The 26,364-nt window shown below is 41.2% G+C and overlaps 1 protein-coding gene across 3 annotated transcripts in view; it reads right to left on the bottom strand.

The window, feature by feature from the left end:
* Positions 1-26,364, bottom strand: part of rims3 (regulating synaptic membrane exocytosis 3) — a 54,962-nt gene that overhangs the window by 6,911 nt on the left and 21,687 nt on the right. For all 3 annotated transcript variants that reach the window (XM_086281200.1, XM_086281201.1, XM_086281202.1), the window contains exons 2-5: positions 23,091-23,414; positions 884-1,025; positions 682-794; positions 24-125 (exon numbers count right to left, since the gene is read on the bottom strand). In XM_086281200.1, the coding sequence (XP_086137326.1) occupies positions 24-125; positions 682-794; positions 884-1,025; positions 23,091-23,355 (622 nt within the window). In that variant the 5' untranslated portion in view covers positions 23,356-23,414. The remainder of the gene's footprint in view (positions 1-23; positions 126-681; positions 795-883; positions 1,026-23,090; positions 23,415-26,364) is intronic.

Raw genomic sequence — 26,364 nt, 5'->3', positions numbered from 1 at the left:
AGCTTTCATCAAGAAGTGAGTACCTGGTATGTTCTTGGAGCCTGGTTTGGGGGTCAACCCTCTGGCCTGGTTGACCTCCACCTCTAGCTGCCCTCCTCTGTCTACCATGCCTACATTTACATCCCCTATAGATCAAAACAAACCAAAACTCAATATAACACCATAATAAAAATTTTTTTTTTTTTTTAAAACCCTGAAGTTTCAATGCAGCTGAGATCTCTGTGGTACTCAGCTAACAATCAAACGAGAGCCTGGACTGCAGCTGCAACAGACAATGTTCAGCAGCAGAGGGCCACATAGTGCTACAACGCCATCTTCACCACCAGATATAAAGGAGCACACTGCTCTGGGTAGTTATTTTTTCAAAACCAGTAACCTTTGCATGAAAGATTTATAGCTCACGCAGGAATAACTTCATTCCTGCTGAGCGAATACACGATTACTGGGCAGTATTTCACGATGCTGTTGTGCATTTAAGTGGATGCATGCTGCAAAAAGTTTTAAACAGAAACCGGAGGTTCTGATTGATGATGTATTAACTGAATGATCTGACTGTGCTGGTGTGCGATATATTGTCCTGCTTATATGCCTCACTTCTACTAGTTTTGTATGATAAAAACAGATGAGAATCGAGTGGACTGCACGGGACTAGATGGTGATGCTGGCCGACTTCACGCTTACCCATTGGGGGTGTGGCTAATGTTTGCCGGCCTACAATCTGAGCGGGGCCTAGTCCGTCCAGGAAGTCACTGAACTGGCTCTCAGGGCCCAGGCGTGTGGTAGGGAAGACAAACCTGCAAGAGGAGAAACAGACTCATGCTGGATGAACAGGTATTGTGTATATGGACGAGCGAACGGATACACTGTTGGACGGGACACGCACGTTCCATCGGAGCTATTTGAGTTAGTGCTGCCGTCGGTTGAGTCCTTGCTGCCCTGCCGTGTCACTCGGTTTCTCATCTCGACGGCGATTCCGGTCTCCGTGCTTCGCCGGATGGTGCTGCGGAGCTTCTTTGTCCCGCCATCTGAAAGCAGAACACAGAGGTCATGTTCCCTTCTTTAAGTACCTTTATTTCAACAGGCTAATCCACTAAGTATAATAATCCAAGGATTATTAGAGCTGCCTGTTAAGGGCGAAGGGGTTAACGGTGAAATTATGTGACCCTTATGAGAATTTAAGATACTTCGTAAAGCCAAGCAAAGTTTACACACATACACACTCAGTTGCACAAATTGCCTAAAAATGTCTGATGTTTCTCTTTAGTTATTTGTGAGTGTGTTTCTGTGTAAAATGTTTGCTTTTTCAAAGCTACCTACCACAAATAATCAAGAATTCAAGTTTGCCTAGAAAGCTCAGATTCCTGCACTCTTTATTATGAAGCGAGGCCACTCTAGCGAGAAGGCAATATCCACTGGGGTGTCCCTGCGCTACTGAAAAACAGCTCCACATCACAGGTATAACTACAGTCCATTTTAAATGCACAAAGCCCATTTTGCAATGGCTGTTGCAACTAGGGAGCAATAAGCCTTTAGCAGGACCTCCTGAGCCTCGGCTTGTAAGGCAGAAACACAAATTGGCAGCATGGGGAAGAGTAGTGGGTGGCAGGGCAAGGGGAGAGGTGAGAGGCTGAGCTCAGAAAGATGAGGAGATGAGAGGAGGAGAGGGGAGGGTTATCAAGGCTTTGCAAGTCCTGCTGACGTTAGGAGAATGAGAGCAAGCCAGAGAGTGCTAACCCCAGAAGAAGCTTTCAGGACATCATCCCCTGTAATGACACACTGTATCTCCGTGTGACTCGGCATGCTGAAATAGCAGCAGCAGGGCACAGATGAAGTGATTTGGGTTCAGGATATGAAGTGTAAGGTTGTGCAGCTCTTTCCTTCACTTTTATCACTCCACACCTCGGCCTCGATGTCATTCTTGTAGCATTAGCCATAGAGTTTTAGGTCAGTTTTATCAAAGAGTTGGCATTTGCCAACTCTTTGATAAGAGATCGATGTTCACAACTGTAAATTCACACCTTTACACGGGTATGCAGTAGGGGTGCAACGATATTCGTATCGATATTGAACCGTTCGATACAGTGCTTTCGGTTCGGTACGCATATGTATCGAACAATACAACATTTGTAATTTATTTTATCAATTTTCCTTCTGACGATGCTGTCTGTGTTGAGCGCTCAGTGAATCTGTGTTCGACTACTCCGCCTAGGCTGCACTATCCAGCGCAGATCCACTGAGCGCTCAACACAGACAGTATAGTCAGAAGGAAGAGCGCAGGGCACCTCCCCCACCCTCATTCAGATCTGGCGTTTGGAATTATTTTGGTTTTCATGTGACGTATGACCCTGAAGGTAAGCGAGTCATGGACTAAAGTAAAACAGTATGTTGGATGTGCCATGCAATGCTCAATTACATTGGTGTGAACTAGTGTGCTAGCGCAGTTAGCTCGTTAACGTGTTGGCCGTCTAGCCCCATGCACAGAGCGATCGGCGGTAGCTCGTTAACGGAGATTTGCCGTGTTGTGGCGTTAAGGTCATTTCAACGAGATTAACCTGAAAGCACTAGCGGGAACACAACGAATATGACTGCACATTTACGCCGACATCATCCTAGTGCAAAGACAAGTGGAAGCAGACAAAAAAAAGCAAGCATGCTACTAACTTTAGCCGAGTCATTTAGACAGCTGTTAGCACATGATTCTCCTTATGCTGCTGAGAATATAGCCCAGAAGAAGCGGATAGTATAGCTTTTATTTTGGAAAGAGCCATTTCTCTGTAATAAACTCTCTTTTCCAAAGATGAGTGATTCCTCAATCAGATACAGGGCTTGCAATATCGCTAGCCCGACGTCCCGGAGCTAGCGATTTTTTCAGTCGGGCTACCAAAATCTATCTCTGCCCTGCCCGTCGGGCTATTGTAGGAAGGAAAAATATATGTCAATGCTTTTGCATTCTTTCAGAAATGTAGCTGGGTAATTATGTCATTGGCATCGGTGAGCCACTGTCAATATGTGACATATTGAAGTCGCGTTTGAATTTGCGCTTGTTTTTTTGCTTTCACTTTGCAATCGTGCGAACTGTGTATAGAGAGCGACAGTACTGATCTGTGAGTGATGATAATTTGTGCACCAATTCCTCTGACATCGTCTTATTAATCGTTAGCTTACTATGCAAACATGACAAGTGAAATCTCCCGCAGCAAGCTTAAACATGTGAGAGGTTGATCGTGCAGAGAATCGCTGAGCTTATGTGAGTGAGTGTGTAAAAGCATTTCAGTTCTGCTGAGCCAAATAAGACAGGTCAGGGTGAAGAAGTGACAGCCAAAGAAAAGCTTACCACAAAACGGAGAAGTTATGACAAATCAGACTATAAGGCAAAAAGAAAGTGCAGCTTTATGGTTTCATGGACAAAAGAATTTCTGTGGCTGCAATATGATGAGCTAAATAACCAGGGCTGCACATAAGTGGTCCGCAGGTGCGCATTCGCTGTCAAAATAAAAAACACGCACAAGGGTTAGGGTTAAATTTAAAAACTGTACTTTTGAGTTAAAATATATATTTATAATTTTCGAACCGAACCGAACCGTGAATTTTGTGTATCGTTGCACCCCTAGTATGCAGCTTGCGCACTCACACCTCTGTGCAACATGTGCACAAAGTGTCTGCACGTGAACAGCCCGGGCCACACAGTGACAGTTTAGTCACACGGGAGGATGAGAAAGCAGCTGTGAGCTGTCATGTCAGCAAAGCTCACTTTAGAAAAACCTCCACAGTGGCTCTGACTAATTTCTGGGTCAACCCTATGAAAGGAGATTTTCTGGCCAAAAATATTTTTCAAAAACTTTCCAGTGGGGATTAAAAGCTTTCCTCTTCTTTGAGCTTGTTAATTATGAGGCAAATGGCTGCTTATCAAAGCAATAACAAAGAGAAGTAATACATCACAGAGCGCCTTTACGACTACAGCGGTGGTTGCTGTAGAAACATGTACATCTGCCCTGTATAGGAGCCTGGATATATAGCAAAACAGCGCAGTGAAGGCACAGCAGACTTAACAAGTGGTTCCTTATCGCTGCCAGTTAAGCGAACACCCAGCCGTCCCACTTCATTAGCCCGAGCATCTCCAGTCTCATTAAGCATCCTTACCATGCCAGGCTCATTACCATGACAACCACAGACACCCTGCATCATCACCATCACTGTGGAGATAAACAGACAGCAAAACAGAGGCCCTTGATGGTAGTTTTGGGTGTTAAAATGATGATAATGACAGACGAGGACAGATCTATGTATCTCTCTATCAATCTGCTAGACCTTCTCTTGCTTTCACCTGAACAAATCTTAAAATGCTACAGGTTACTGAACAGAGCTCTTTTGTTCCAGCTGAAAATAAACTGTTGTGCATCCCATGTTAACAAAAATGCTGTCGATGTCTGCAACAATCTAAAAAGATGCATGTTAGGTTGAAGCGGACTAGTATAAACCTTTACAAAAAAAATGCTGCATCTGTGGGGCTCTAAAGAAGAGAGAGGACGAGTGCTGAGGATAGATGGGTGAAAAGGAAGATGAGAATGATAGGGTCCCATGGGCATTGAAGATGAGGAGAGGGGTGCTGCCTTCTGGTACCTTCTATTTATAATCCTGCAGTAAAGAGTATTTCCAACAGCCTGTGTGTGTATGTGTGCGTATGTGTGTGTGCGCGTGTGTGTGTGTGCACGAGAGAGAGACACCGAGAGAGAAAGGGAAAGGTCTGTATGTGTTGTAGCATGACACCCAGACAAACTCCATGCACTCCTGCTGCCATGACAACCCCCGCCCTCAGATCTGGACCTCAGACAATGCCACCTGAGACAACTAGCGCCATAGCGACAGGCTCATCCGCTATTGCCTTTTATTTTATTTCATTTAAAAAAAAAATAAGAATCGTAACTTGTACAGGAAATACTTGACTGTAACTTCTGCACTAACTTCCTCTCCAAAACTTTGTCCTCGCTCACAACCAAACCGCACAAGTCTGCTGAAGAGTGTGTTTAAATTTTAACACAAGTGCGACGACGCCTCTGTTACGATGAGTAGTTTCATGCACACAAGTGGGAGAACTCCAGTGTTAAACTATCGAGAAGCTATTCATTTAACTCCATTTCCACACTTGTTACTCGTTTGTCTACCGGCCCCTCCCCTCTCGTGAAAATAGCCCCCTACACAGTATGAGGCACTGATCTCTTCCTTCCTATTTAATCCCCTCCTCCTCCTCCTCGTCTGCTCTTTCCCTCCATTCGTTTCCATGGCAATGCCTTCTGCATTGCACCAAGAGCCCCGGCCGGCATGTTCGCTCACAAGCCTTTCCCCCTTACTCATATTGTCCCCTCCACAAGTCCCACTCTTTGAATCGAGCCTCCACTGCTTTTCCACTGTCATATTCTCCTCTTATTGCTCCTCTTTCTCTCCAGCTTTTTGTCTGCTAGTTATCTTATGAACCCCTTCCTAACCAATTCCTTTTCTTCTTTTCTTATTGTATCTGCCTCATCTTATTTCCTGCTTCATAATCATTTTGGATGTATTTTCTCCCAACCTGCTGGTGAATTCAGTCTGTTATACTGTTAACATCAAAACACACAAAGCACACATCCCGGAAGAGGTAATTAGAGGTTGTCTGACATATATGCCATTTGAGCAGCTAAAACAAAAACATTGCATAAGCTGTTGTGCTTTATTGTGCTACAGTAGAGGGTTTTCAGTTTCTGTGTGTTACAAAAACAGTTAAAGTGTCTCCTGTTGGCTTCACTACAATGAGTAATACCCCGCCCCTGTAAACAACCTCATGAATCTCGCGGAAATGCGAAGCACGGGAATAAAAAACACTAAACTTTTTTTCTCAGCTGCTTATGCACATGTTATGTATCATGGTAGAGGAAAAAAATATAAGGGTGTAACACAAAAGTGTTAGGGTGGAAAGAACTAATAGGTTCAACACTGAACACTATTAGGAAGGTGAGATTGCTTAAAAATGCCAACAATGCAGAAAAGAGCCACACACTGTGACTGCATGCACACTCACACATGACATATAGCTTCTTTGTGTGTGTGTGTGTGTGTGTGTGTGTGTGTGTGTGTGTGCTCAGTAGATCATTAAAACTGCTCTGACATTTGGAGAGCACACTGATGAAGCCATTCTCATTATATGCTGTAATATAGAATGCTGTTTTTAGACTCCCGGGTTACGCCGACATGCCTATTGGATGCACCGGTGACGGCAACGATCCACCATGCATAGCAACAGTAACCAAGCATGGGTGTTGGAGATGAAGGATATGTTGTGGTATATTTACTGCCAGACCCCAGCTAAATTTGGACTAAGGGAAGATTCAAAGTGGAAGCTTAAGTAAGACCAAGAGGTTATAGTGTACATATGAATCAGAGATTCAGAGCCATATTTACAGTTTACACAATTCATGTGTCATATGACACATTTGGAGCTATTCCTGTATTATGGAGTTTATTCAAAATGAGTCAAGCCAGTTAACAAACAGCAAATAAAAACTTAGATTAAGTTTAAAGGTTTTGTTGAACACCCCACAATGTAACCCTCTAGTTTTTACAAAATAATCAACAATCACTAGCGACCTCCTTTGCTTTACCTTAGGAAGCTAAAATCCTGAAAATTAAAACTCCTAATTAGCCTGGCATTATTGCACTATTTGTGACCACAGACTGTATATAAAAGATGGAACACTCAAAAAAATCACCCATTGGTTTTTTGACTACTGCTTTAACATCTCGAGTCTGATGCTTTGGTCATTGCTGTCGTGGTTTAATAATGTCGAGAAGTGACAAGATCTGAATAAAACTGAAAACATTATCAGGTAATGCTGGTTATCTTGATTAGCAATGTGCGTCATATAAACTGATATACCCGCCAATTACTCACAACGCAGAAAAAACACAATCCTAGAATTTCAAGTAACAGAAAAAGATGGATGATTAATACATTAAGTTCACAGCAAAACATATTATTAGTAACATCACTTTTTTAAATAACCCAAAGCAATTTAATTAGTTAAGGTGCAATTTGGTAGACAACTAGCACCAATTATATTAGCCTCCGTGACACTATTAGCATGCGTCTGATAATGCATCAAGTCCTTACACAACACAAACTTCACAGCAGCCATTTTGATATGAAATAGTAGGTAAACACAGGTTTTTAGCGTATAATTAATTTGTTCTTGTTACAAAGGCAAAGGTTTAATGAGTGTGACAAAAGTATCATTGGATGTGTCTATTATTTTATGTCAAATTGGCTTAAAAAAGCAAACTAGCTAAACCGGTATAATTCAGCCACTGATGAATACATGGTGAAATTAGCTTAAAAGGCCCACACTGTTAAAAAAAAATAAAAAATAAAAAATAGGACAAACAAGCGTGGCAATCTTTAGAGAATGATTTCTGATCTTTTAGAACCAATTTCAAACGGCTGTTGGAGGATCAGCAGTTTTTACTCCAGTTAGAAAAAAAATAGTCTAATAGCAGTTGGTTGACTGGCCAGTTTCACTCTGTGAAATGTAACCAAACCACATCTACACAGACGTAACATTTTTTTAGTGCAGGGCATAGTTGTCTTTTGATAAATGTCTCAAATGTGCATTTGTAGTTTTTGCCAAGAAGTCTGTAGGATAAATACAACTCTCATTTCAATACTAAAGACTGGATTGATTCAGATATGAAGAGATATACAGATATTTGCAAAGCCAGTTATTTCTTTATTTATATAGAACCCCTTCAAATATCTTCTTCACTACAGCCCATTTACCAATATCAGTAGAGATATTAGACATAAAAAAAAAACTAAAAGAAACATCAGAAATCACTTTTTGGCAATCCATTGTGTCAGTTGAGCTACCACAAATAAGATAAAAGTGTAACCACATTTTCAAACACTGGGAGCAACTTAACAAATCACGCAGTGCATTGGGGTTTACTGCTGTATGACAGTAGAGCTTGTGACCAACAAATTTAATTTTCTCTTTGATGTTGCATTTCTTTTAGAAAGACGCATGCATTCCAAGTGTTTGTTTTGCCAGCGTTACAGCTGTCCATGAGAACAAACACAGACATTACCGTTGACCTGACGACCTCAGTTCGTTTGTCTTCATCCACGTCTATGTCAGCGATCACAGCACAGGTTTTGCTTTGTAACCTTTCTGTCCTTTTTTGCCATCTGTCAGATTGTATTAGGGCCATAGTCGCTCCCCTCCCTGCTATCAAGGCAAACCTCATCTTATCAAGCCTAGGAAAGTTTAACTTGGAGCCTCTAAATGAAGATAGCTATGATAACATTTAAATAGTGATAACATGTGATTAAATAGATCATAATCACATTCCCAAAACACATGACTTAATGCCCCCTTTTTTCCCAATGATGAATTATTCAATCAAGTTGAATTGGAACAGCTGGTCTTGGTAAATGAAGGTTTGTCTTTTCTGAACTGCCCTTAAACATTTCACCGAGGAATAAAAAAGGCAAAGCAACACATAACAATATAACAAGTAAAAAAAAGCATGAAAATCACTACAGCCAAGTTAACTCAAACATGTAAACAGCAGAAATTTACCGAGCAAGTTGGCTCGGCTGGCTTTTTTGTTTTATTGATTCCAATCAGCCCTCCCAAGAGACCCCGGGCATCTGTCTACAGTCACGAAAAAATAAAGGTCCACCTCTTTCAGTTCTAAGGTTTTAAATATTAGTAAGTACACCCCATGATTCAGTATCTTGTAGAACCAAATTTAGTCATGACTTTATCAATGTTTGACATCATCATGGAGGAAATCTGGGCAGCTCATGGGGCCAAAGAATTGCTTCAGTTCATTTTGCAGGCATTTGTTTATGCACAGTTGTTATCAGTTTGATGTTTGGACTCCGAGTGGACCAGAGCAACATTTTTATTTTCTTCTTTAGAAATTCTGTTGTAAATGGCCTGTATTTATATAGCGCTTTACTAGTCCCTAAGGACCCCAAAGCGCTTTACATATCCAGTCATCCACCCATTCACACACACATTCACACACTGGTGATGGCAAGCTACATTGTTGTTGTAGATTCTTTGCTGTGCTTGGGATCATTGTTCTGTTTTAAAACCCAGAGTTGGGCAACTTTTAGCTGTAAAGTAGATGCCCTCACCTATTTTGTCCCGTGGCTGTAAAATAAGGCCAAATCATCACCCTCCACCAAATGTAACACTGTGCTTTATGACCAATCACCTCCACTTTGGTATCCTTTGAGATCTGCACAGTCTGAGATAGAGCCTTTTGTTCTTTGCAGTTTTTTTCTTTTTTCTTTTTGATCATTGAATATATATTGACATTGGATTGCATTTGCTGAGATGACCACTCCTGGAAATCTTAGTCACAAATATTTGACTAAGATTTCCAGGAGTGGAAATCTTAGTGTAGAAAGCTGAAACTCAAACTGTTTGAAAATGGACTTATAACCTTTCCCAGATTGTCTTCCCAAAGATCGTTGATGATATCTTTCCATCTTGGCATTGTGTTAACACACCTGGTTGTTTACTAACCTTCCTGATTTCTATGGAAGCAGTAAGGGTGTACTTAATTTTTTACACAATGTTTTGCATTTTGGTTTGATTTTTGCTAAATAATGTTGTAATCATTTGGTTTTTGCATTCACCTCATTTTAAAACCAGCCAAGGATATGATTTGTATTTATTTTATTTTTTACTGTACAGTGAAAGCAGGACTTGATCAGCCATAATCATGGTTTGTTTCCCCATCTGTATGCTAAGATAAGCTAACGACAAGTATTTCTCACTTTGAACCATTTGTTTAAGGGCATATCAGCTTTTTGACAAACAACAGCCATAGAACGAATATAATGTAGGGGCAACAGTTCAGAAAGTGCATAAAAACTATTTACAGTACAAGTAATTAGGTTAATGATCGTGACTTCTCAAAATTGGTTTATTATGTTGTATTAATGTGCAATCATAAGCTTTGTTTCCTTGTTTTTTCCCCCATTTGCTGTGCTGCATCTGTATTTTTATCCTTCCAAAAGAATCCTTTTCTCTATAATTTAACCATTTATGAAACACTGCCAGCGTTCCACTTTTCCAAGTCAGTTATTTAACTCTAACAGAGCATGCAAAAACAAATAAATGTGGTCGAGGGTTAAGTGTAGCCTAGTCTTACCCCGTCTTTAAAGATAATGCATGGGAATTAAACAAATCGAATTTCCCCTTTGTGTGCACGTGTGTGCACGTGTGTGCACTGTCGCTGTGTGTGAACTGCAATGCAACATTTCAGGCAAAGACCTAAGTTAGGGAGTGGTCAATGTGAAGTAAGTGATTAGCGCTTCTCAGCATCGGGTTGCATGGGAAATTATTTCATGAAATCAAAAAAAACGTTCATGTATGGCAGGATGTCTGTCAGCGAGTTAATATGCCACACAGGCTCTTGTCTAACGGCAATTAATTACGATGAGGAAAAGAGTAATTTAATTTAGATGTAATTTCCTCTTGATTACTTGACTCTGTGGCTGATGACCAAAGGATTAGGGATGGCAGAGCATTTCATTTTTTTTGAGAAAAAGCAGATGAGAAAAAAATAAGACAATATGGGCAAAATATGGCGAAAAAACAAACGAAATCACAAGACCTTCTGCTGCTTGTTAAACTACCACTAACACAAAACAAAACTGATCTCAAACCTGCCTTTACATAAATGCTTTGTAAAATTCTACTACTGGGATGGAATATTTTAATTTCCTTCTGATTTAATTTAGCTGTTTTCCAGGTTCCAGCCAGTGTATCTTCAATAAAAGCAGGATTATGAGAGCAATAACTTTTCATGAAGAAAATTTCATTTAGGTCAAGAAAATTCCCCAAACAACTTGATCAGAAGGGGAGCTCTATATCTAGCTTACAGATACTTTGTGCTCCGGTTCAACAGGAGATAACATTTCAGGGTAGAAATTAAATCGCTTGTTGAGCGCTTCCTGCAGTGCAGCAGCAGCAGCGTCTCTGTGCCATGAAACAGAATTAGAAATCAATCTGCCTGTATGTTCCCATTGCTTGAGAAAGAAGCAGAACTGTGTGCTGCTCCTATGCACCAAAAGCTGTTCTCCCCATCCCCATCCAAAACACCACACGGCAGGCAGCAGTAGGCTTGCGTATGCTCTGTGTAAGCGCAGTGTTTACTGTGCTTTTTAATTATCAAGTGTAGAGGTCTAACATTTTGCAAAATGTGTTTATTAAATACACAGAACAGCAGACAAACAAGATAAAATACTGCTTCAATGCACCGATGTATGCAGAAGAGCGTCTCTGAGTGGACAACACGTTGAACCTTAAAGCAGATAGGCTACAACAGCAGAAGAACACACCAGGTGCTCTTCCTGTCGGCCAAGAAGAAGAAAGTTAGGCTGCAGTTCATACAGGCTCACTAGAACTGGACAAGAAAAGTGTCACACTTTTCCCTGTTTCATTACCACTCACTGGCTAGTTGGCAGTGTTTGGACAAATGTACAAACCAATTTCATCTAGCGACAATCACCCATCTCTGGCAATCACCTGCAAACTGGTCGGGGAACATTTTTCCCTTGCGACCTGTGGCTAGCGGGCGCTTGCTGACTTGTCTTTAAGCCTGTGTGAGTGAGGCATTTGGGGTTGTCAAAAGATTTATAGCCATTTGGACAGTGGGCAAGCCTTTTTGCAAAGTCATAACATAACGGTAACATAGGACACCATATCAGCTAGCATATCAGGCGAGATGAGCTAACCCCCATCCCCACTGAAAATCATTTGAAAATATTGGCAAGTATGCTGCTGTAAACAGTTGCATCTTAAAGACGGTATATCAAATGTCAACGTTGAATCAGATTGCAGGCAGTGTGCTTTGAATCCACATGCTGTTTAGATGTAGTGTTTTACATGCAGAAGCTACACTTCCAAAATTGCAAAGCCACAAAGAAAGAAAGAGTGAAATAGTTCACCAATCTGTCTCGCTAAGAATAGAGCATTGATGGGTTGGTGGGCGAGATTGAGAAAACGTGATAGATGCTGCGTGAAAGTGAGAGCCAAAGAGATTGAGATTAATTGCGGAGAGATAAAGGGGAGGGGAAATTACGATGTCGGCGAGCTTGTGGAAACAAAGGGAGGACAATGAGGAAGTGGAGACATGAGAGGCAGAAAGAGGACAGAAAGTGATCGTCGGTCAGTTTAGCTGTGTGTTTGGCGGCCTCCAGAAGGACCAGTATGGAGGAGAAAGCTTTTAGAGACAGGAGTAAGGTTTCAGTTTCTACAGTATGTGTCAGGAGAGCCAATCACACAATGTCGCTTTCAAAGCAAAAAGACGTGCCAGCGCTTGAAATTACAAAAAAAAGAGCAGTTTCACCTGAAATAGCAGCTTGAAAGACGCAAGGACTTTTTCTTTGATTAGTCATAGTGGATAAGAATAGCAATCAAGTGAGTCATCCACAGAAATAGCTTTCATTATCAAAAGGGCAGCGCGTGTGTTACTACAGTTCGGATGCTGCAGAGACTCAGCAACTTTCATTGTTATTATTCTAACAATTCATAGTCTTTGCTCTTGCTCTTTTTGTCCGGGCTTTTCTGAGCTAAAGTGACATTTAAGAATCTCCCTTTGGAGGTGAGTTTTCCCTCAAAGGATCTAAATCACTGTAAGCTTTCCAAGATGCCCCTGCCAAAATTCCTAATGTGTGTTTCCTAGCTTTGACTCAGAAACTGAGCTGGAAGTAGGGCATGAGTCACCACAAAAACACCCTCAGAACTGAAACGCAAGGTCTCTTTAATCTACTATAGTATAGTGTAGAGGACGCGCTTTAACTTGTTGCCTTTAAGTGTGTTGTTGCTGGGCTTATTTCTCCTGTCAAAGCACCCTTTAAAAACAAGAAAACATTATTTACAAGATTGTGAAGAGAGAGAGATCATTTCCTTTCAAAACATTTTCAGTTAAGAGTGAAGAGAGAACCTCAAAAATGAGAGAAAAAGACTTAACTAGATGGAAACGGCTCCTCCGAAAAATGTATCCTTTGCTATCTTCCCTCTGCATCACATCATCCTGTCTAGCCTGAGCTTTTTCAGACTGGGGGAGTACAACCTTCATATTATCAGTATTTAGGAAACTAGGAGAACTGCTACTGGCCGCCTGGCATTGTCCTGCAGATATACCGCTATCAGCTTATATAACGTCTTATCTTCTTTTTTTCTTTCTGAGAACCTGATGCTTGTAGCAATTTTAGAAAAGTTGTCACCAAATCTCTGGCTCCACTGTTTAAAATGCTCTGTGCACTGTCGGCCACACATGTAGCATCACAGCTTAGCAGATGTTGGTGCAGAGTCAAGCAGTCTCTTTGCAATAAATTGCTAAATATGGGTCAAACACTGGCTGAGTTTTCATCCACAGCTGGTTGCATCTTATTGTAGCTAACAGAGTGTACAGTCATATCTAAAAGCACATTTGCATTGGACTCTGTGCAGTCATGTAAAAAAACTAAGCACACCCAGATTCATTGGCTTTAGAAGCAATAACTTGAAGTAATCTGTTTCTGCATCACTTTATCAGCCTCTCACATCTTTCCCTCATGCCTTTACAGCGTTGCTTCCGTTCATTGAGGTTTATGGGCATCCGAACATCCAAAGCTCTCTTAAGTTCCCACAACAGCATTTCAATCAGGTTGAGATCTGAGCTTTTACTGACTGGGGCAACTGCAACACTTTGATTCCTTTCGTTTTCAGATTTGATGCTGTGATTGTGATCATTGCCCTGCTGCATCACAAAATTTCAGCTGAGCTGTCAAACAGATGGCCTCACATTTTAATATTTCGGTACAGAGAGGAGTTCGTGGTCAGGCGCCCAAATTCTGTGCACGGTTGTCGAAAAAATTGGTACCCGGACACTAATCAATGATAGAAATTGCTACTGAATTAAATATTCTTTTGCAACAGTATCAATACCAACAGTGCCATCTTCGCCTCCTGCTGCTGACACACAACCTCAGACAGCCCCTCTCCTCACTAGCAGCTAAAGTAGTTGACGTTTTTCTCACACCTAATGAGAAATTTCAAGAGGTCACTATAGCTCACATTTCAACAGCGTTGAACAGTTATCATAAATGTTAATCTGTCCGGGGCATGCGAGCCATTGAACTATTAGCAGTTAACCAAAAGTAGCATTAGCTATCATTAAGTTAGCGGCTAACAGCTATAGCTAAATAATGTGATAGCATTAATGTGAAAGGTAGGCAGTTATCAGTCCCACCCAAATATAACAAGAATAAAATTGTAAACACTTTCCTGGTATTGGTACTGAGTTTAAAATACTAGTCTTGTGACAACTAAAGCTTTGTCGCTTAAGTACAATTTGTCCTGTGTTGAGAAACAAAAGGCTAATTTAACATAAATTAAGTATTTGCTCTATTTTTTTTCTCCTTTGGTATACAACAACAAAGTAAAATTCACTGGAGGAAACACCTGTGTTATTTTCTTGAAAGACAAATATAAAAATGAGTCAGAAGCACTTAACATTACTGGCAATGGTGCAAGTCCCTCTGCATATTTTTCACAGCCTGGAGCTAGAGTTACAGGCTCAAAAATATTTGTCTGACGACAGCATACTCAGAAATGTGGTTGCTATTGGTCACAGAGCGTAGCTGGAATCATTTTAATAAGCAAAGGAACAAGTATTCTCGTCACGTGTCAAACATATTTCCATTTCTGTCTCTGTTTCTTTTCCGTATCTCTGGCGTCCTTCCAGCAGGAGCTACAGCGTCATAGTAATAAATAATAAATAAACACACAGGAGTCAAGATTTTAAAAAGGAGGTCAAAGAAAAAAAAGCATGGACGCTGAGCTAAATAGAGCAGGAAAGAGTAAGGTGTTTTAGACACATATGAGCTGGGGTGTGTGTGGGGGGGGGCTTTCAGTGGGACACACAAACATGCATATCTATGCCTGGTTTCCTTTAATCTAACTCTCTTGGTGCACTGCATCACATGATTGGTGCTTGTTTCTCTGAATCCACGTCCCTCTGTGCAGACAGACAGTGCACTGGGAGCGCTCTGCTGGCTCTGTTTTCGCAGTCATGGATAAACCTGCTCAGAAGATAAGACCATGTTCAGCTGAGGAGTGACTCACCCAATAAACCTGGGAAACCGTTTCTGTGTGTGTGTGTGTGTGTGTGTGTGTGTGTGTGTGTGTGTGTGTGTGTGTGTGTGTGCCTTCTCCTCACCGGTACTAATAATAGCAGGTAATAAATAGAACACAGACAGAACCAAAATGCCATCCCCAACACTGTTACAAAACCCAGAATAATGAGACAGTGGGAGTCGGGGCTTTGAATGGAATAACATGAGGAACACTGAGCTGCATTACGGTAGAAAAAAATACACCAAGTCGGTAGGAAGCGTGAAAATAGTCAAGATAGGGAGCTATACATGGTATCAAATGTTACACAACAACAGAACACAAAGTGTACTGTACTTTTATACAACATGCAGGCACTCGCAGTGTATGTAACCTTATTTTCTATACCACTAGATAAACTTGTAATGTACATACTGTAAGTGTCTTTACTCTGACCTGATGCTTTTATTCATGCAGTTCTCTTTAAAGAGACAGTTGCTGAAACATTTCCACTGAATGACAATTACCCATTTTGCTGCAAAATAGAGACCTGACCCCTAAAGTCTTTTTTTTTCTTGGAAACACCTAAGGGCGCAATTAAATTTCACGCATTAAGACGACGAACTGGCAGAGGTCTCAGCTGTTGTCTGACAGTTCTGACAAGTCCTAGAAAACGTCCTTGCCCTACTTCAAATATGTAAAAACAGTTTATGTATGAATAATATACTTGGATAGGTGGGTCAATTCCCAAAAGCACTAATTAAATAAATTAATAATCTTGTTGCATTCTTCACTGCGCACAGTTTGTTCTCATTTTCCACCTTGTGACGAAGGAGATTTGAGCATGTGTCAGAGATCCTGAGTGCTTTGCCACTGGGAAATTTACCCTGAAGCAGGTTTAACCAAACAGACTGATCTCAAATGATTGGCCTGATGAAAGACACAACACCAGCTCTCCAACTTAAGGGGTTGTGTGTGGCAACACTGATACTTAATCAGCAGTTCTGCCTGGAAATTTACAAGTAGCTGATTAGGAAAGGAATTTTATCTTTGTTACAACCCTAATGACAACTCCTACAGAAACGTGATTCAATGTAATTAAGCCTACCTTGACAAACGGTCAAGAACCCCACTAAGAGCATCAGATGATGCTGATGTTGTTATTTGGGAATCAGATAAAATAAATGTGCTTGAACGCATCTGTAGAAAAAAAAAAGTTTGCATTAGACCTTACCTTAAGTGATTCTGCAGATCGCTGTAAATTGACTGGATCCAATTCACAAAATAAGAACGTACCTGGTAGGAACTGTGACACAATAATACCACAAGTGCATTACCTCCTAAAAGCGTTTTATCGGTAAGATGCTGGCATATTCCTTCAATGTCTTTACATTTTGGTGTCTACCAGTTACCTCGTTGCTAAGTCACATTCTTCATCATTCTCCTTCACCGTGTTCACGTTTTGCACACAAACTGTATTGTTTGCAGCAGCAGAACCATCCATTTTTTTTAACTTGATAACAAGAAGGCTGCTTGTGATCTCATTTTAAAAGTTATGAAAAAATAGAGCACAACACATGCAGAACACTGAAGTTACTGTATATGCATTTAATAGATTTGCGGAGTGCTGTGAGAGTCTGTGTTTCTCCTCAAGGTTCCCTTCCCCAACAACATCCAATCAAATCAATCAATAAGTCATTTAATGAAATAATCTATGTTGAGTTTTGGGTTCGTTTTCCTTTCCCATTCATGCATCCAGTCCAAGACCAAATCTGCATCAATATTGTGTGTTATTGGTTATTAGCTGGTCATCTTTTCCCCACATACCTACCCCCCTCTGGTCAATCGATGCTGGTGTCATTCTAAACATGGAGCACCGAGAGCTGACCGGACTAGGTCATTATTGACTGCCACAAAGAAAAGAAAGGACCCTAATCGAACCCGACCAAGTGAGAAGGAATGTTGTGTGTGGGTCACATGCCTAATTATCTGCATCTGATATGTCCTTCTAGCTGGTGTAAACTATGAGCTGATGACATGTTAGGTTGGAGTAAACAACCTTGTTTTTTTTCTTCCAGCAACAGGTTTTCAGTCTTTACCTGGTTAAGCTTTGAGAAACAGGCAAATTCCTAGTAGAGCAGTGACATAATCTTGTTGGGTGACTGTTACGTAAAAAGACCTGGACAGTGATTCAATTTACACCTAAATCAATTGGAATGTTGACTGTCTGACCCTGAGCCTACCCTCCACTTAATCAGCTTGGAGATGCAATGGCCAAACTGATTCTGATACTCGGGATATCTATCAGTACTGAGTCACAAAGCACCATCAGTTCTCTCTTTTTCCCCAAAACATTGAAATCGATATAACACTGATGCCACTGTCAGCAGGCTCTGTATCTACAAAGCTGCAGTTGACTCTATGAGATTCTGTTAGATGGGCTGCACACAATTGACCTGTGTGTGTGACCCATCTCTCCTGCTTAAGTGACACTTTATAGCTCAGTTTATCAGATTGGCTGCTAGTAGCTTATTTTTAATAAGATATTGTGTCCACGGTCATGATCTAAACCACTCTACTTTAGAATATCTTGTTATAGGACTGAGAACAGATTTCTTTATTCATATCTCGTACTGAGTCTCAGCTCATCAGAGGTGTGCTTTAAAAAAATCATTTCATAACCTGTTGCCAGCGCAGCAAAGTGAGAAAACTAGCGAACTTCTAATGCGGTGAGATGTGGTATCGACAGAAGAAGAAGAAGAAGAAAGAGCCATCTACGATACTGTGATTTTGTTCCAGGCACAATGTGCTGCTCCGGCAGCTGAGAACATCTAAATTTAGATGCACCCCTTGTCTCCCCTTCCTCTTCTCTACCTCGTCAGCCCCTCCTAGCCTCCCCATCTGCACTTTCCCTTTGTTGTGCTCTCTTCATCACCGCAAACACGACACGAAAGCCCCCGTGGTGAAAATATCGACAGTTCTCCCTGCGTCAGACAAGTGTCAGCTGTGATGAGTGAAGCAAGCTCTTTGTTTGTGTCACTGTGTATGAGTGTGTGTGTGTCCACAGAGCCCTGGTTACAACAGCCATTTTAAGCTGATTTCAAAGGCAGGTAATGATAGGGGATAACAATGCAGAATTATGGTGAGTGGATGTGTTTGCATTTATCTAATGGTTGCTTTCTTCTTACTTATCCTTCAGGATAAGCTGTCGCTGGAGACAGAAAGAAAAGCTAAACTGCCTGGCTTTGTTACATTTGCGGTACAAATAAAAGCCGATTAATAAGTGAATCAAATGACCTTGTTTGACAAACATGCAGTCCTACACATATCAAGATGCGCTATAGCCAGAAAATTTATACTTCGGCTGCTATACAGTGTTTAAACACTGACCCAAATGTTTTACTTAAATAAATATAATGTCAAATTATAACTTACGGGACATGCCAAATGAGTTCAATAAAGAATCTGTACATAAAAGATGGATGTAGCTGCTGTGTCTGAAGAGTTGATACAGATGTGCTTTCTTTAAATGTTACAATTTACCCCCTAAACTGGAGTCAGTTACAGAATTTGCTTCTCTCAGTTAAATAGCTCCAAAATAAAGTGGTCTGCTACTGAAAAGCAGCACAAATAATTACCCGGACAAACCTGACATTTTTCACTTTACCAAACAAAACCAGGCCGACAGAGTTATATAACAAAACAAATTTCAAGTACTTACATCATTTTCCAGCATGTTTTTAAATTCACCAGACACTTGCACTTTGTAATTATCCCCATAACTGCTTTGATCCTCTTGCTCTTACCAGGGCAGCTGGCCTCTGGCTGGCTCTGAGCTCTGGACAGCCACTTTGCTTTTGTAAGCCTCTTTAAAGTGTCCATGTTCAGGCTGAAGGTGATTTAAGTGTCTGATTAGTTCTGTTTTTCTGAACATTTTCATGGTTGTCCCCCTACAGTTTACTTTGTCAAACTTTGTTTTTTCACTCTGCGTGAAGAGCTACCACACTAACTGCATGCTAGCGTATGAATGTGAGCATACAGCTATGTGCCTGCGCCGCTGTGCATGTGTTGCCCATGCATGGAGCAGACCAGTTCATAATCGGACTTTCATTAGGCTGAAAAGCTGGGCCCTATTTCAGGAAGCCGGTTTAGTGCAAACTCTGAGTAAGTATACCCTGAGTTAACGAAAACTCTGGGTTTTCGGTTTCACAAAGCGAGTTTAGATTAATCCTGAGTGAGTTACTATGACGACACACTCCGTGAAGCTAACCTGCCCCCTAGCAGGTTTACTTCAACTAACCCTGACCTTCTCCGCCTCTTTGTCGGAAACCTGACTGTAGGAAGTGTCAGACATGGCGTGCTCCTTCCTTGAAGAGCCAGTAGATGTTGAAGCCCAAATTCTCCGCAGAGCTCTCCGCCGGGAGAGAGTGATTAGAGCGCGTTCGGACATTTTATCATTTCCTGATGATTTCCTGTGTGAACGTTACCGTTTTTCAGCACAATCTATAATTTATTTGAATAACATCCTCAGGCCTAATATTGCTCATAAGACACATCGCGGACATTCTCTCAGTTCTGTACATATTATTTGTATTGTACTTCGGTTTTTTGCAAACGGGAGCTTTCTGTATAATATTGGTGACGCTGAGCACGTTTCCAAGGCTACCGTCTGTCGGGCAGTCAGGAATGTTAGAGTTGCACTGAAACGTCTCCTGTACTCGTTTGTGGTGTTCCCCGGTCATAGACCCACAAGATTTATCAAAGAGGGATGCCACAAAATTGCAGGTATCAGGATGAACAAAACTTAATTCATGATGTGGTGATACTTGAACTACTACTTAAATTTTACATTTATTCTCACGGTTCCCAGGCGTGATTGGCTGTATAGATGGCACTCACATTCTAATCATTGCTCCTTCAGTAAATGGAGGAGACTATGTGAACAGGAAGTCTTTCCACAGCATTAATGTACAGGTACACAGTTCCCTGTAGCATTTCAAACTAACAAATTATTTCATTATAGTAATGGATGCTAATTTGTGTTCTCTGCACTGTGAAGATCATATATGATGCTGCCAACATTATCACAAATGTGGAAGCCAACTGCTCAGCCTCTGTGAGTGGTGGTGGAGGAGGACCCCCACCTGTTTTTCTCATAATACAATTACACCTTACCTGTTTGGACTATATTTTTATATTTCATTTTTACTTGCTGCCAGGAACGTTTGGGGCCTGTTGGGTTGCACCTGCGCTCACATCACATCACAAAATAAAATGTATGAAATAAAAAATAAAATAAAATAGAATAAAATAACGTGTTAAATGGGTGGAAATCCCTAGATCAATGTTTAAATTAACACTCACGCATTGACTCTGTCGGCTATGTTTTGCCATGCATGCTCCCTTTCTTTTGCAGCTGAGGCTGTGTTACTTTTTTTCCGCAAAATTTGCATGTTATCGGCATATACTGCCATCAAAATTTCGGCCTCAAGCGCTGTAAAACACATTGACCGCGCCTCCTTTCCCTCCGTCTCCATGGTGACTCGCTTAATCTGTGCTCCACTAATCAGGGCTTTATGTATCCTCGTGCGCGCGCTTAATTTGGGGTTAAAGCAACTCCGCGTTGACTGAACTAATTGTTATCAGCCTTTCTGAAACCGAATATTCCGAGTTGGACAGTTCGGGGTTACTCAACCCCGTGTATCATTTTTAACTCTGAGTTTTCTAAACCCGCTTCCTGAAATAGGGCCCTGGTCTCTGGTTAGGGCACAAAACTGTCATATGCCAGCCGTTGGCCAATTACTCGGTGGAGTTCTAAGAATAAATCACAATTCTATGAAAAATAATATGCTTTAAGGTCCAAACTTAGCATCCCACAGAGTATCACAGTGTCAATTAATAGCCACTAGCTCAACTTGGCAATATACCATCAACTATCACAAAATGTGCATGGGGTCGTTGTAGCAACGCAGCCAAAAGTCCTGTGACATCATTTATATTCAACACCAACACCACAACAATGGAGGATGTTGAGACGATGGTATACCTGCTGCTCGTTGTATGGCTTTTTGTCAGACTCGGGAACCACTGTGCTGCTTTTTGTGTAGCCATTTCCCATATTGCTGGAATGTATTTTCATGAAGGGACTCATAGGGCTCATGACTCATTAACTGAAGCCACTGACTAGCCAAACAGTTGGATGCAGTCTGTTGATGTCACATTTTCACCTCAGATCGCTTGGAACCCTGGCCGAGTAGGTACTAAAAAAGTACCTGGTACCAGATACTACCACTTTATGGAAAGCCCTAAAAACAGCATCAACCCACGCTGGTACTAGTGGAAAAAGGCTATAAGATATCTAGGGCTAGAGTTAGGCCCCACTTGCATAGCCAAACATGCGCCATACGGCAATAACAAATTGCGAGGGGAAAATGTGCATTCTCCAACCGATTGCTGGAGCAGTCACTGTGAAATCGAATGCTCCACTCACAAAAGCCTTTAGACCGGTTAATAATGCCCACTTGTAAGCACTGTTACCCAGGGATAAGTGTGTATTCTGCAACCAGTTAGCAAGTTATTGTTGGAGGCTGCTGGGAGTCACTAGTGTTAAATTTGGCGCAAAGAGCATAGCACAACTTCTACTTTGAAGGTGAATGTTCTCCGGTTTGTGCTACACCTTTTTTGGTTTCAAAACAGCTTAAAAAATAAATGGCAAGTGTTTGCAGATGAGTCAACGCCGTCTATTGTGAAATCTTTCAATTGCACAGTTTTGTCTGACTGACAAATATACACAACTGAGCAGGTACAATAAATACGTATTTGACATTTTTGTTTAAAATAAAGCGCTTATATAATTTAAAGTACCGGTAAAAACACGCTGCTGCACAAAGCAGCAGAGAGCCAGATCTTGTGATATATTTCAACACTTACACAGAATTAGACACAGACGGTGTACAGCTAGGCAAGAAGAAAGAAAGAAACATGCAGACACGAACACTCTGTTCTGTAAAAGTTACAGTTTGATGTGCTGAGACGAGAAACAGAATGTGTAAGAGGACACGAGGAGATGAACAACTTCTTTCATACTGACAGATAGAGGAATGAAAAAGAAAAAAGGAAAAATTTGGCTGCACTCAAATAAGATGCATCCCCTTGCCCCTCCTGCCCATGCCTCTCAGCCTTTACAAAGTCTCAGTGTGTGACATGTTTTTCTTATTTTCCACCAGGAAAGAGTAGGTTTGTGTTCGCCACTGAGGCGCAAAGTGAGAAACGCTTTTCTTGCAGCTGCACAGGATCTGTAATTATACGCCGCAGGAGACGCATTAGAACATAATGCCGCTACCAAACAATCACCATGCGTACTTGCTGCTGCCGCTGCAAACCCGCTGCAGAGTTCAACACACGGCGACGCTCACAAATGTGCTGCAGCCTTTCAAAAAGGACTCGCTACAATACTAACACCTTAAAAGATAAAGCTTGTTCAATCAAATACTGTAGCTGTCAAAATAACCCCAGATACACTTTAGAGTGGATTATGCTAATGTTAACTATAATAATAATTATTCTGTTATAACAGTTTTAGTGTCATTTTAACAATTGCAGCAAGGTATTTAAATCAATTTAAAGGAACAAGGGTTAAAGAAAATTCAGGAGGATAAAAATGATCCTCCTTCCTCTTCGAAATAACAAAACCCCAATTTTAAAAAGAATCTAAAATCTTCAAACTTTTAAAATCACAATAAAACAGATGGGGAGAGACCAAGGTTAGAACTAAGGAAAGGATACAGAAAGAAAAAACAGAAGCTATGAGGATGACGGCTGGGGAAATGAGGAAAAACAGATGAATTTGCCTTGGTGAAAGTGTCAGAAAGGTGGAATCAGAAAGTGAACATACATAGAGAGAACGACTGACAGATTAAGTAGTTTAGACTGTAAACTGACCTTGCTGGTTGAGCTGCTGTGTGCTCTTGCTCCACTGTGACAACCCCACAATGGCCACCATCTTGGCACCCAAACTGGAGCGCCGCTTCTTAGTCCCAGTCAGCGATGCAGAGTCTGGGCCCCCGCTGCCAGGACTTTTCTCCAGGCTGTACATGGCCCCTGAGATACTGGAGGAGCGCACCACGTTCCGGGCAGCCGTGCTCAGCCCGCTCAAGCCACTCATCCCTCCCGGGCGGGGCACCTCCACGGAGCTGCTGAGCATCATGGTCCTGTTGGACTGGAGGGCCGATGGGCTGGGGGGGGAGAAGGGGCCGGAAAGTTTGGCTTGACAAAAGAGACGAGAGAGGACAGAGAGTCAGGTGATCGTGAAAGAACAAATAGGGGAGAAGAGCTCAAATAAAAGGACGTCTTGACGTGCAGTGTGTCTCATAAAACACAGTGGAAAAGCTTGTCTTACAGCCGCAGCAGCAGCTCCCCGGGGCTGAAGGACACCAAGTTTCGATTTCAACCACAGTTTGGTTTTACACACTTACTGCAGAGGCAGAAAAAATGAGTTCTTACACCATAAAAGACACAGTGAAAAAGTGAAAAGCTCTAAAAAGTCTTTTTCATCTTCAACAGTTTTGAAAACTGAGAAAACAAAGAACACAAAGGTCAGCAGGCGAGGACAGTGCAGATGGCAGCACACTGTCCAAGTGAGGTAAACTATATCTGTGGCATCACACACACTCACGCACACAAATGTCAGGACTGGCCTGCTGTTGAGGGGTGACCCTGTCAGCTGGTATTTGTCTCCTGTATTTTTTTTTATCTTTTTTTTTTTTTTTTGTCTGACCTTAAACAGCGACAGATGATAAACTCCAGAGCCAAGTCATCACTGGCTGGCTGAATCATGGCAGTGCGCGCGTGTACTCGCTCGCCAAACTCTGATCACCTTTGTATTCTCAAACTGATGTGTACGCCACCTTTTGTACTGGCAGAGGTACAATTCTACTAATAAAACTTTTTTTCACTAGCTATTAAATGGGATTCAGCCATTGCTTACACCTGCAGTTGTGTTAAGCCAAAAAAAAAAAAAAACCATCTGTGACTTGGGACCTTCTTTAACTCTGCTCCTTTTCTCTCCCATCACAAGAGCGATCATACGGAGGCTAAACCGACAGCCCGGAGGCACATTAAATATGTAGTTGTGCTGTGGCCGACATTGTGCTTTTATACTCGCCCTAAATATTTCTTGTTCATCACTGCGCATTTTCTATAACGCTTATCTCATTGCCTCATAAAATTTGTATCACATATCACACTCAGGTAGCTTAGATGCCTAAACTTAAAGTAATGCAGATGAGAACTAGGTTAAGACAGTCAGAATTACATCACTTCGACACATCTATTGAACCTTAGAAGATAGCTCTCTTTCAAATGACAATGGCACAAATAAATGTAAAACAAAAAGAAAAGAGCGGTTTGGCCACCCTTTCTTTTGCAAATTTAAGACCTCACAGTAGGATAATATACTGCATTAATTTAGAGCCTTAGAGCTTTCAACCAAGTGCCCCCTTGTCTTTGGGTCTCTTTCTCCCGGACCTAACTCACAATACTGATTCTCTCCCGATCTTTAAAGCCAGTCATAAAACACATATTTTATTTAAAAATGGCCTATTCTGTTTGAATTTGAGGTTATGATGTATTAGCTTTTTATTCTATGGCGTTTCTTAACTACTTTATGTATACTGTGACTTTGGTAAGTAATTCCTTGTCAGGTGTTCTTATTTAAAGGTGAAAGTCATCTGTACATGAAATGTATTATTAGTAGTAGTAGTATTATCCTATCACAGCACTTCACTCTCAGACTGTAGGCTTACTTGTTTTTCCTAGAGTTTTGAAAAGTAAGAGCCTTTAGCTGTCAGGAGACAGACAGCATCTCTACTTTCAAGATCAGGCTTCGAAGTTTTTCATATTTGATAAAGCAAATACTTAGAGTTGGATCAGCTGCCACAGGCTTAGGCGTGCCAGAAGATTTCCCATAATGCAATGAGCACCTCTTCTCCACTTCCCTCTTTTCAGTCCCCGCGTGTTTAAATGCCATGATTGCATGCCATTGAGTTTTGTCTTCTCTCTCCAATGGCTTCTGTTTGGTCCTTTGTTTCACATAGCTGCCCCTCACTGAGCCTGGTTGTGCCGAGGTCTCTTCTTCTTCCTTCCCACTGTCACCTAGTCCTCCTCATAGGGCATCTATTATTCTAACATCTTTACAGTCTAAAGCACTTGGAGGCGATTGTTGTTGTGAATTGGTGCTATATAAACAAAACTGAATTAAATTGACTTTGCCTCCCTGTGACTTTATTTACTTCCCAATGGTGAAACGCAGTGAGGTCCAGCACACATCAGAGGAATAAATACAAATGTGGTTTTAGGGCTTTTTTGTTTGTTTGTTTTTTTACAGAGTGATCCAAAAACTGCAAGCACGCTTATAACATTGCAGAGGTGCATGAGAAGATCATCTTAAGAGAAAGATCAGTCCAAGTGTATGTATAAGGTAAGGTTTTGGATTTTTAATAGAGTAATGTCTGGGATTTTTGGTCTTCTCGCATATGATGCTAAATGAAACAATTAACTCAGGACAACAATCCTTCATCTCAATTCAGCCAGACCTATTGGAGCAGCAGAATACAGTTAATCATTCCTTACAATTGTACTACAACCACTGTGATGTCACAGTGATGCATAGTAATGTGTTTGACGCACTGCAGCTGAAATTGCCCTCTTTTAAGCAGTTTTAATCGCCCTGTCCTACCATGTTTACCATGCATGTTTAGCATGCTACAATGTGCTAGCCTAATCTGATGGTATAGGAGAGCTATGGAGTTCCTCAATGTCAGTAGAATTCATCATTTTAGGATTTTAAATGTCAGTGGAAAACTTCATGGCAATCCTTCTATTCATTATTGCCAAAAAAGCAGTGGAATATTCCGTCTCTCCAGCCGTCCCACATGTGTGGCTAAAAGACTCAGTCGGTGATCGCTGGAAATGGCACAAAATGAGTTTACTATTAAAACATCCCCACTGCTGGAAATCATAAATAATATATACATACATGCAGTAAAATATGCCCTTTATGCATTTTTGGAAGAGAATACATGTAAAAGCAGTGTGTTTCATTTGTCTGCGTGAATCATTCTCCCAACCACTTTCTGCCACGTCACCATAAGCCCAAAGTAGCTGGCTGATTTTTAGAAGAAAACAAAGCAAAAAAATGACCAGAATAGGCAAAGTG

This window comes from Aulonocara sp. 'chitande type north' Nkhata Bay, linkage group LG22, assembly GCF_057382095.1.
Source record: "Aulonocara sp. 'chitande type north' Nkhata Bay isolate Kocher_YH1m ecotype deep benthic linkage group LG22, A_spYH_male_GT1.1, whole genome shotgun sequence".
In the NCBI taxonomy this organism is placed as follows: Eukaryota; Metazoa; Chordata; class Actinopteri; order Cichliformes; family Cichlidae; genus Aulonocara; species Aulonocara sp. 'chitande type north' Nkhata Bay.
The sequence above is the reverse complement of the archived record's forward strand: the minus strand, read 5'-3'. Positions and strand labels throughout refer to the sequence as shown.